Source organism: Anolis sagrei, chromosome 5 (genome assembly GCF_037176765.1).
Source record: "Anolis sagrei isolate rAnoSag1 chromosome 5, rAnoSag1.mat, whole genome shotgun sequence".
Lineage (NCBI taxonomy): Eukaryota > Metazoa > Chordata > Lepidosauria > Squamata > Dactyloidae > Anolis > Anolis sagrei.
The window spans coordinates 157,664,110-157,676,368 of NC_090025.1; the positions used below are offsets into that span (position 1 = coordinate 157,664,110).

Sequence of the window (12,259 nt, forward strand, 5' to 3'; positions counted from 1 at the left end):
TCCCTACCTCTAACAAAACAAAATATGGTCTGCTGGAACTAGACAAAGCATGTGCCTTCCAGGAAAATAAATAATAATTATATTCTTATATCCCGCCTCCATCTCCCCAAAGGAACTTATATGGGGATCAAGCCCAATATAAACAAGGTTGCAAAGTAACACAGTTAAAACATATAACAATCAACTGTATTAAACCAATAAAACCAATAAAATCCAGGACATCATAAAACATAACCAAGCAACAAACAAATAATAATCATTGTCAGAATAATATGTCAGAGATCAAAGACTGATTTGTCCTCTTTTTAACATTCTCATCTGGTAAAAGGTGATGGTAAAGATGTTATAGAGCTGGTGGGTCTGAGTGTTGGAAGATTTCTTTCTCTGTGAAAAAGTGATTAAATGAAATATGAAGGAATTATGTATTTCTGAAGAGTCACAGATAATTGTAGTGATAGCAGATAGTTGGTCATATTGAAGAAAATGTTTACAAAGTAAGCTGCACAACTTTAAGCGAGGCAAAAATGCATCCTATGACTGCTTTGCTTAGCCAGCAACTTTTCCCCCCTCATCACTCACATTTGATACATGCTGAGCCTGGGATCATGTTTTTTGTGATATATATGCTGTTATGAGCAATAATGGTTCTAGTGATGGACTTAATCAGAAGTTCTGCTGTTGCAGCATCAGCCAAAATAAAACTGATTTAAATGTCACATAAGAAGGAAGTGTCACCAAAGTTTGACTCAGGAACACTTTCTTAATTCCCTCTCCCACAAACAGGCCAGATACAATTAAAAACAAAAACACATTGAGATGGGGGGAAACCCAAAAGTTTGAGAAAAAAGTAGTAAATAAGGTTTTTGATTTTGAACTTCTCCTTTAGTTTATGTATCTATTAGTCCTTTGCTCAGACGAGTAAGTATATTCCACAGTGGGCTACACTAGGTAATAAAAATAATACCAGAAAATAATTCCTGCAACTAGGAATATTGAACCCAGCATTAAAATACAATTTTGACTCAGAATGATGACTCAGATTGGCCCTGGAATATGATCTGAATTTTGTTATTTTAACTACTATTTTAATGTTTTAATGTTTATGGTTTTAATTGGGTTGATTTTAATGCTATACACACACACACACACACACACACACACACACACCCGTATATGTGTATACATCATTGAATTTCACCTTTCTGAGGCCTCCCCGAGTCACCTTCGGAGTGAGAAAGGCGGGGTAAATAAATAAATAATTATTTATAGTGTTGTAAATAAATAAATACTTTTGGTTCTTCATTTCCTTTCAATTTTCATTCAAAACCATCTATGGGAACTAAGCACAGTGTTATGAGATATTCTGGCCTCCCTCTGAGAGACAGAGTTGGCCCTACATTAGACCAGCATGGTTATCTCAGGCAATAAATGCCTTGAAAGAAGTGGCAGTTGTTAGTGATTTGGACTAAACTCAATTGTTTGTCCCAACGTTTGCAGTTTCTCAAGTGGCTCCTGGTGTGAGAGGACGTTGCCCAGGGGATGCCCAGATGTTTGATGTCTTACCATCCTTGAGGGAGGCATCTCTCATGTCCCTGCATGGGGAGCTGGAGCTGACAGAGGGTGCTCAACCCACTCTCCCCAGATTCGAACCGCTGACCTGTTAGTCAGCAGTCCTGACAGCACAAGGGTTTAACCCATTGCACCATTGGGGGCTCCTTGTCCCAACTAAAATAGATCCATTGAAAATAATGAATTTATGGAAATGTTGACATATCAATTTGCCATTGATAGAATTTATTTACTCTACTGACAATTAGATTTGGACTGTCATTGATTATTAATGTATTTTACTGTCCAAGAGTAGGACACTGTGCCATCTTTTAAATTAATGTACCAAAATAATTTAGTTAGTATTGAGAGAGGACTGCCCCTTGATTGGTTGTAAGATCATTTGCTAGTCTGCCTCATTATATATTATGTTATATACTGTAACATGCTTCTGTCCTGCATTTCTATAAAACTGCCAAAACACCTAGCCAGCAAGATTCAGCAGGACAGTACAATAGCAACATTTTTTTAAAAAAAATGATGTTTCAGGATCAAGGTAACAATAATAACAACCAGGATAAAGAAATACAAACTATCATACAATAACTTATTAAACACACTATACAATAACTTATTAAACACACTATATCACAAAGTAGCTGGCAGATGATCATATGGGAGAATCTTGCTGTGGGTGGATAGGTTCATAATTAATATAGCTGCGAGATACTAAATTAACCCTTCCAAGAAATTCTTTTATTATTTGTAACAGTTTTAGCAGAACTTTGTTTAAAAAAATATTTTGTTTGGGAATAGTGTTAGAATAAGTCCCAAAGTGTAAACCCTCTACTGTATAAAAAGAGCGGGAATCACACTGCAATTCCAGAAGCCCTAGTCAGTGTGTCCAATGGTGAAAAATGGAGGAAGTAACTGTCCAAAAACATCTGATTTCAACCCTAGTACAGAATATAATGAATGCTTTGACAATTATTCCCCTTTTCACAGGTAATACCGGAGAAAAATAAATCCAGTGGGCTGTATTTTAGGGATGGGAAATATCGAATTGATTACATCTTGGTGTACAGAAAATCCAACCCACAAACTGAGAAAAGAGAAGTGTTTGAACGGAATATCAGAGCAGAAGGACTTCAGATGGAGAAAGAGGTAGGAGTTCTTTGTTGATGAAAGATTTTCAAAACTCAAAGCTTGTCACAGGCTCTAGACAGATTGCTACTAAATGATGATTTAATACAAATGATTTAGAGAGAGGAATGTATTTATCCAAATGATAAAGTGTAAAAAGTTTTCATCCATGAAATCTTTGCATTCTTCAGCAGTAAATAAATTGTTGGGCATGTTAGTTCTAAATGTTAGAATCTAAACTTTCCAATTTAGATTCACCCACTTAAAATGATACCGTAACCTGCAACTGGCTGACTGCTAACTTATTTTGTGAATCTACATTAGGAATAGTGTAGGTAAGTTTCATACAAAGCCTCTTTGTTGTTCCCTAGGAATAGTTCATCCCTGTCCTCTGCCCATCTTAGCCAAGCAGCTTTCATGTGTAAATTCTCCATAATTCACACTAATACATAATATGATTATCACATAGAAGCCCTAGATGTATATTGACATCAGAAGTCTCCAGTGGCAAAACAGATATTCCCACTGCGATGAGAAATGTATATTTTACATTACAGAACATTAACAGTACATAAGGGCGCCTTGGTGGGGCAGTGGGTTAAACTGCTGAGCTGCTTAACTTGCTGACCAAAAGGTTGATGGTTCAAATCTAAGGAGCGGGGTGAGCTCCCGCTGTTAGGCCTTGTTTCTGCCAACCTAGCACCTCAAAAACATGCAAACATGAGGTATCACTTCTGCAGGAAGGTAATGGCGCTCCATGCAGTCATGCTGGCCACATGACTTTGGAGGTGTCTATGGACAATGCTGGCTCTTCAGCTTAGAAATTAAGATGAGCACACACACACACACCCAGAATTGGACATAAAGGGGAAACCTTTACCTTTACCTTTTTTAACAGTACAGAACAGTCCTGTGTGTCCTGTTAAAATATAGAGTTGTAGTAGAATTGTACTAGGACTTCATCATAATTATCTAAATCAGCACCCTGGAATGCGTCCACATTTCCTTCAAGACAGAACCCCATGCGACATCATATGACATCATGTGACTGCCGGCGGAGGCTTCCCCCTCAACTAGGGTAGAAGTGCCATTGGACACTTTCCCCAAACACGAGGGCCTCTCTGCAAGGGCAACACTTTCCCCATGTGAAGGGGAAAACATCACCAAGTGGGAACTGCACACAGGATGACAGATTTGTCCCGCTGCCCCTCTCTTTGTCGCAGAGACCAGGAGAAGCAAAATGCTTTGCCTAGCCTTTCTGATGATGCCCTTAGTTCTGCTCCATTTCCACTCATTGTTTAATCTAGATACTAGATTCATACAATCTGTACACAAATAAATTATGTGTGAATGAAGTGTATTCTACACTTTGAAGAATCCCTGTGTGGTCTGCATCTGAATACATGCACAGATACACCTGTTGATCAACAGAACTTGATGAGGTGAAAGCATCTTATTATGGCAGGAAGATAATATGCTTTCAGAATCAGATAGTAAAACAGACTATATTGTCTGTGATATCCCTTTGTATATTTCTGCCATGGTATGTGATGACAGTATGTGTAAGCTATTTGCTCCAGGGTCTTTTTGATAGAATATTCTGTTTCCAAAATATAATATCGGTCAAGAGAAATTTAAAACATTAATCAAATGAGTAGAGTAACCCAAGGAAGAATGAGTAATGCAGCTTGCTAAGAAGGTCTTGAATTTTTTCACCCTTGTGTGTTAAATAATAAAGTAGATTATGTCACATAGGTACTGGGTTATTCTTATCTTGTAGTAGCTGGATTAAGACATGAAGAGGTCATTCAAAGTACCTTATTTAACATAATGTAAAATGTGCTCTTCCATGAATTTACCTTTTGATTTTTTGCTGACAAAGAAACAATAAGTGCCTGGAATATATTGACTGATTAGGCAATGCAGCATGCAGGCATCTTTCTAATATTTTAATATGAATACAGTCAAAGAATGAATTCATTTTACTTGCAACTGTGTAGGCCTTTTCTTACAGTTCCTTTTTCTGTGTGTGATTTGCATATTAAGTGAACACCCAGCCATTTCATTATTAAGTTTGTTTTGTTTCATTGTCTCCTTGATATCCAGCTCTAATTCTCATTAACTTCATGAATTGCCATGTACTCTGTGTGAAATTGGACATTTCTCAATTTTTAAAGCTCCGCAACAAACGAAATTATATTCTCGTATGCATCATTTTAGCTGTGCCAGTGAAGTGTCCCTCAGGGTGTATTTTGGGGGTGGTGTTTTCCTACTGATCAATTCTCCTTTGTTGAATTGGCCAACAGCACACTTCCACTGGCATTCAGAGAGAGACCCTGAGTAAAGCCATTCATGTTTTCCATTTTACATTATTGCTTCCTTTTTAAAATATTTTTGTTTAAATGTTGAAAATGTGTAACTTTGTAAGAACAAAGAACAAAAACATTAAGTTGTTTTTTCTGTTCACCCTTTGGGATGGAGGTTACAAACTTGTGCAGTTGCACAATATCTGCCAAAACAAATTTGAAAAGGAAGAAAGTGATAGTGGGCAGGCCCACTTAAAGTTATTTGACTCATTACCCCATTTTATTGGGTTTCCTGGTGGTGTCGTGAGTTAAACTGCTGAGCTGCTGACCAAATGTTCAGCAGTTCAAATCTAGGGAGCGTGGTGAGTTGATTAAACTGCTGAGCTGCTGACCGAAAGTTCGGCAGTTCAGATCTGGGGAGCATGGTGAGCTCCCTCTGTTAGACCCAGCTTTTCCCAACCAAGCAGTTCAAAAACATGTAAATGTGAGTAGATCAATAGGTATTGCTCCAGCAGGAACATAACCATATATTAGAGCAATGTCGGAGTTGCGACCTTTTGTAAAGGTGCTCAAGACTTGGCTGTTTGGTTGTGCATTTAAGTAATCGGATCAAATTTTGCCATAGTGACTGCTGAATGTTTTTATGTTGAATCTTTTTATGTTGAATCTTTTTATATTGAATGTTTTATATTGTGTATAAGCTATTTTAAATTGTAAGTCGCTTGGAGCACTTTGGTGGAGAGCGACTAATTAAGTAAATTAAATAAAGTGATGATGATGATGATGATGATGATGATGATGATGATGATAACGGTGCTCCATGCAGTCATGTTGGCCACATGACTTTGGATGTGTCTATGGACAATGCTGGCTCTTCAGCTTAAAAATGGAGATGAGCACCAACTACGAGTTGGACACAAGTAGATTTAATGTCAGGGGAAATCTTTACCTTTACCCCATTTTATATATAAGATTTTAAAGGGAAGGCAGGCAGACTGGCATGCACCCCGGAGAGGAGGCATGAGGGACAAGAAGGCAGGGAGATAGGTGTGTGCTCAAGAGAAGTTGTACTGGGCACAAAGCGTGTTATTTGAATAATGTGATCTGATTCATACATATCCAGAATGTATCTAATCTTCAAAAGCCTTAGGTTGCCTGCAAGAAAGGTCTTTCCCACTTTGAGTGTGATAAGGCCCACAATGGTACTACGGTTTAGATGTGTATAGCAAAGCTGCACGTGCTGAGTTGTGTGTGTGGAAAGGTGCTCTGGGAGCTGTTCAGAGCTGGTTTGGCAATAGCTCTGCTTGGAGCCATAACACCATTGCTTAAAGCACTTCTCTGGGAGTCCTTGCTATGAATATAGCTTTAATATATTCAAAAAAAGGAGGAAGTGGTTTTATCTGTATCCCTTTTTCATAATGTTTTGGCTTATGAATGAAAAGGCAATTTGCAAAATGTAGCTAGGGGGGGATTGGGGAGAAATCAATATGGCAAATGACTTAAAATAAATTGGGAACAATCCAGAGAATTAAGTGCATGTTAAAACCTTTTCAAATGCAACATTATACATTTAAGCGACTTGCTTTTAAGCAGGAATCACATGAGCACCTGCACTGAGAAATTGATGATTGGTGGCTGAAAAATAATTTTAACTCTTCCAGAGAATAATCTATAAATAGGACACAACAGAAATCAAAGGTTCCTTTCACAGTTCCCTGTATCTGGCTGTTTCCATATTTGTGAACCAAGTTAGTAGTTAGAAGCATAACTTTTCCAGTCTTCTTTTTTTTATTTTCTAAGTATTGTTCCATTAGTTTGTCTCTCTAAAATGAAGACGGGACACTTACTTCAGAACACACGCTCTTTATTTTGCACTGATTTAAAAAACACAACTATTTTTCAGTGGAAACCTACTAGGAAGACCTAGAAAAACTATTCTGGTTTGTTCGGTTTGTTATTTGTAAAGGATTTAGATCCTATTAGTGCTGAAAGACACATACATAAAGAAAGAGAAATGAGCTTTTCCTTAGCATGTATGGTTGAACAAAGAGGAAATCATTGTGCATGAAGGATGTGTGCATGATTATTTTGAACAAAGAGATTTTAAAACATCGGAGAATGATCGTTTGTGTTAACAAATCTTTTTGAAATACACTCTCACTTAAGGCTTCGAGAATGTGCCCTTGTTCAGATACAATCTATATCACAGCCATTTAGTTTGAGCCACTTTTTTTTTTCTTCCCTGCAAGAGGTTGTATCCAGAATTTCCTTTCAGAGAATAGGGTTTTCCCTTGAGTGCAACTCTCCTTTTATGAATGGAAGCTCCCCTCATTAGTGGTGTGACACTGGATGTAGGCCATTATTTGCTAGATGACAAATTCCTCCAATTAGGGGGAAGAGCATAATTCAAAAGAAGGTGACACTAATATGAGATGGACAGGGTGCACATAAGATCATATCTTGCTGCGTATATTGCTAATAATAAAGAAAACAAGAAGAAATTATAATTGGGTTGTTGCAGCGGGCTAAACTGCTGAGCTGCTAAACTTGCTGACTGAATGGTTGGCAGTTTGAATGTAAGGAGCTGTATGGCCATGTTCTAGAAGCATTCTCTCCTGACGTTTCATCTGCATCTATGGCAGGCATCCTCAGAGGTTGTTAGGTCTCACAATTATAATTATAATTATATGTCTTATTCATTAATTACAACTTCACGAGGAAGAGGAATGGCATTCTCCTTATAAATTTGGCAACAGCTAACTTTAAAAACCCTAGAAAATAAATTGACTTCCATACTATGGTACCTGTGTGATTTAATAAGAGGCAATAGCACTTTGCCTCTTTTGCCAGAACAATAATGGAGAACAAAACATAAGTCAAAAGCAAAATGCTAACTACATAAATGGGTGGAGATATCTGTTGAGCCCTCTGGTAGGCAGTGGGCTAAATCGCTGAGCTGCTAAACTTGCTGACTGAAAGGTTGCTGGTTCAAATCCAGGGAGCGGGGAACTCCCACTGTTAGGCCCAGCTTCTGCCAACCTAGAAGTTCAAAAACATGCAAATGTGAGTAAATCAATAGGTACCGCTTCTGGGAGAAGGTAATGGCACTCCATGCAGTTATGCTGGCCACAGGACCTTAGAGGTGTGTACGGACAACTCTAGCTCTTCAGCTTAGAAATGGAGATGAGCACCACCCCCTCAGAATTGGACATAACTAGATGTAATGTCAAGGGAAAACCTTTATTTTTTATCTGTAGAGCAGGAATGAGAATAATTAAATCATCCGAATGTTCCTGCACTGCAACTACAAGCGTTCCTGGCCTTTGGCTATGCTGACTGGAGGCAAATGAAAATTGCAGTCCAACATCTGAGGGCCATCCAATTCCCACGTGTGCTTTAGAACAAGAAATGTATGGTTCAAAAAAGAGAGAGAAATCAATCTGTCTGATTCTCAGCTCTGGCTCCAGCCTCAGTGTCCTCCAAGCTGTCTTCAGACTTTTCAGTTCAACAGTGCCAACTTACAACAAGACAAATGGTCACATTGCCCATAAGAATGAACACTGCAAACCTTTCATCTAAATAAAAATGAAAATGTTGTTACCATAGGCATCAAAATGTCACCAGTTGGCCTTTAATTGTCCTCTTCCATCCTGTCCTTAAACAATAAATGACGTATCTTGGCAGCATCAAAGAATTGATGCACTCAATGCCAAAAACTCTTTCTTACTTTTGTAAATATTAGTATAATACCTGCTACTATGCACATTTTAAAGGGAAACATGTTCAGCATCTTCCTAGATGTGGTGCGTGGTATTAATAATAAGCAATTGCTATACCACAACTTTAACAACAGCCCCATCTACACTGCCATATAATCCAGTTTCTGAATGCAGATTAACTGAATCGAACAGGATTATATGGCAGTGTCGACTCATATAATCCAGTTCAAAGCAGTTGATCTGCTTTCTGAAGCTGGATTATACAGCAGTGTAGATCCAGCCCAAATTAAGGAAACAATATTTCAATAGTGTGACCTTTCCTGGGGCATCTGTGAAGAAAAATAAATTGTAATCTATGTTACTGTTAGGACGAATTATACCTAAATACAATATGAATCCAAGTGACAATTTTTAACACAAAACATTTTTAACATTTTTATTTTATTATGTGCTGCATTTATATCTCACCCTTCTCACCCCGAAGGGGACTCACAACAAAGACACAATTTGATGCTTAAGGGGCTGAGGGGAAAAGGAAGGGGCCTGAGGCTGTTAGGAATTGTGGGAGTTGAAGTCCAAAACACCTGGAGGGAGGGCCCAAGTTTGCCCAGGCCTGGTCTAGATATTCATTCTTGTGACTCTGTTAATTGTTCTACAGGCACTTGCTGTAGAAATGTTTTGCCCTTGCCCTTTTCAGTTCTAGTATTATAATCATCTGTGACTTTTTCATGCAGTCTGTGATACATTATGGACCATTTCGGAGTGAATAGCTTATCTAAAGTTTCTCTTGCACTAGATTATTATACAAAAATCATTGTATAGCCAATTATTTTTCCAACTTTCATGGCTTATCATACAGACATTCTAATTCTTGCAGTTTATTATGAAGGATGGGAGGTTTATATCGACCTATTTGCAGTGACATCACAGTTTCATGTACTTACCTGAACAGCATCACCTTACCTCTTCTTAATAACATAAATTAGAACGAAATTACAAATGAGAGGTGCACACTGTCATCTGCTCATTCATCACAGATTTCTGTGGACACCTGAGACAGAGGAAGGTGTCTTTTTTTCATGTCAGGAGTGACTTGAGAAATTGCAAGTCGCTTCTGCTGTGATAGAAATGGCTGTCTGCAAGGACATTGCCCAGGGGATGCCCATATGTTTTGATGTTTTACCATCCTTGTGGGAGGCTTCTCTCATGTCTCTCATAGAGAGCTAGAACTGACAGAGGGAGCGCAACCCGTTCTCCCTGGATTTGAACCACTGACCTGTCAGTCAGCAGTCCTCCTGCCACAAGTGTTTAACCATTGTGCCACTGGTGGCTCCATAGGAAGATGTATAAATAACAGCTAAACCATGGCACAGAAACCTAAAATACTGGACCTTAAATAGAATTAGATTCTGAGAAAATGGCTTGTTCTGTTGCTGTAATTTGGAATGTAACTACCCTTACTTGATTTTCTAACAAAAGTATTAACTACTTAATACTGGTAGACCTTGCAAAAGCAAAGATCTGAGGAATAGTTCCATTTTGTTGCAACTGATCAAAGATACAATTTTTTGAGCTGTAATTTTTTTCCCTACCATGTTGAGATCTTGTTTTGCGATAAACAAACAAAAACCCTTGACTTTCAGAATCTAAGTTGTATTTGCAAAGCTGGCAGTTAGAAAATATATATTGTGGACTCAGCAAATCTGAAATGGGTCACTGGGAAGGAATACACATTGAGTCACCATGCCACTGCTAGCATTTCTTGTGTGTCTTTTCTTATATAATTCACACATCGCTAGCTTTGGTTCTAGCTTCTAGTTCCTTGTTCACAGGAAATGCAATTAATAACACATATTTGAGTCAAGTAATAGAGCAATCAAGAAACGTGCTAAGTCTTAATATTTATGTTGTGTGTAATAACATGGAGCTTGGTTTACAAAATAACTTCCCTTCTGCAAATGGAGCTGTAGGTATTAATTTTTAAAGAATAGCAATTTATTCCAATTAGTCACTAACTGTATAAATTAATAGAACAAACAATTTGTGACTTGCACTGACATCATTCTTCCGAATGAAGCAGAGAGTGCTTGAGGATCGAGACGTCCGTAGGGATACCAAGGTGCTTATATATAAAGTTATTGTCCTCCCAACCCTGCTATACGCTTATGAAACGTGGACTGTCTACAGATGTTACACTTAACTCCTAGAATGATTCCATCAGCGTTGCTTCCAAAAAAATCCTGCAAATCTCTTGGGAAGACAGGCAGACAAATGTCAGTGAGCTAGAAGGAGCAAAAACCAATGAATTGATGCTCCTATGGCATCAACTCCACTGGACTGGCCACGTTGTCTGAATATCTGATCACCATCTCCAAAAGCAGTTATTATACTCCCAACTCAAGCACAGAAAACGGAATGTTGGTGGTAAAGATGTTTAAAGATGGTCTTAAAGCTAACCTTAAAAAGTGTGGCATAGACACTGAGAACTGGGCAGCCCAGGCCCTTAAGTGCTCTAACTGGAGGTCAGCTGTGTCCAGCAATGCTGTGGAATTCAAAGAGGCACGAATGAAGGGTGAAAGGGAGAAATGTGCCAAGAGGAAGGCACATCAAGCCAACCCTGACTGGGACCACCTTCGACCTGGAAACTGATGTCCTCACTGTGGAAGAACATGTGGAAATAGTAATGTCGTTTTACCATTCAATCTAAAGTATGTATATTTAACGTAAAGAATATATGTTCAACCTGAATATTTCCAGGTTACCTGTATGTGGGTATCAAAAGGAAAAATGCCCTTAATATCTTGTATATGCACAACAATAGGTTTTCTAACTTACTGGTTTACACATCCTGGAAATATTCAGGTTGAATATACATACTTTATGTTTAATATACATACTTCAGATTGAATGGCAAGGGCCTTTCTCATCCTGGCGAAGCTGGGACGAGGGAGGATTTTGTCACCTCCACCACCCAAGAGGCGGGCCCAAAAGTAGTCCCTCAGGGAATACTTTTGGGGGAGGGCTTAGCCCAGCTAGTTTGCCACCCTCTCCAGTTCCTTCAAGGATGGTGAAGAAGGAGGACACTTTAGTAGGAGGTCCCTGAGAAAATTAGAGTGGTCCCAGGATTTTGAAGATGGGCATTAATAATTCCAGGAACAGGTTCACCCTCACCAAGTTTATTGTAAGTTCATGGCCAAGTTAAGGCCTAGTCAATGTCAATTTCAGTGTTACAATGTTACAGTTATGGTGGTGGTAGGTAGTTTTATTAGTTTCTAATTAGGCAAAAATAATAAAAGTTGCCCTTTGTTAACCCAATCATGTGTGTGTCTAACAACCTCTGAGGATGCTTGCCATAGATGCAGGCTAGACGTCAGGAGAGAATGCCTCTAGAACATGGCCAACAACCCGACATTATTATTTCTTCACAGACCATTAGAATTAATCTGAACTCGCAAGTGGATTCTAAAAGTTTTGAAATTTAATTTTCACTTTACACCATTTACCTTGGATGTAAACATAGATATCTGTGCCTAATTGGTTGTT

At 38.5% G+C, this 12,259-nt stretch overlaps 1 protein-coding gene across 4 annotated transcripts in view; it reads left to right on the forward strand.

Moving 5' to 3' along the window:
- ANO4 (anoctamin 4) overlaps positions 1-12,259 on the forward strand; it is a 118,108-nt gene that overhangs the window by 23,475 nt on the left and 82,374 nt on the right. For all 4 annotated transcript variants that reach the window (XM_067469143.1, XM_067469144.1, XM_067469145.1 and 1 more), the window contains one exon: positions 2,554-2,712. In XM_067469143.1, the coding sequence (XP_067325244.1) occupies positions 2,554-2,712 (159 nt within the window). The remainder of the gene's footprint in view (positions 1-2,553; positions 2,713-12,259) is intronic.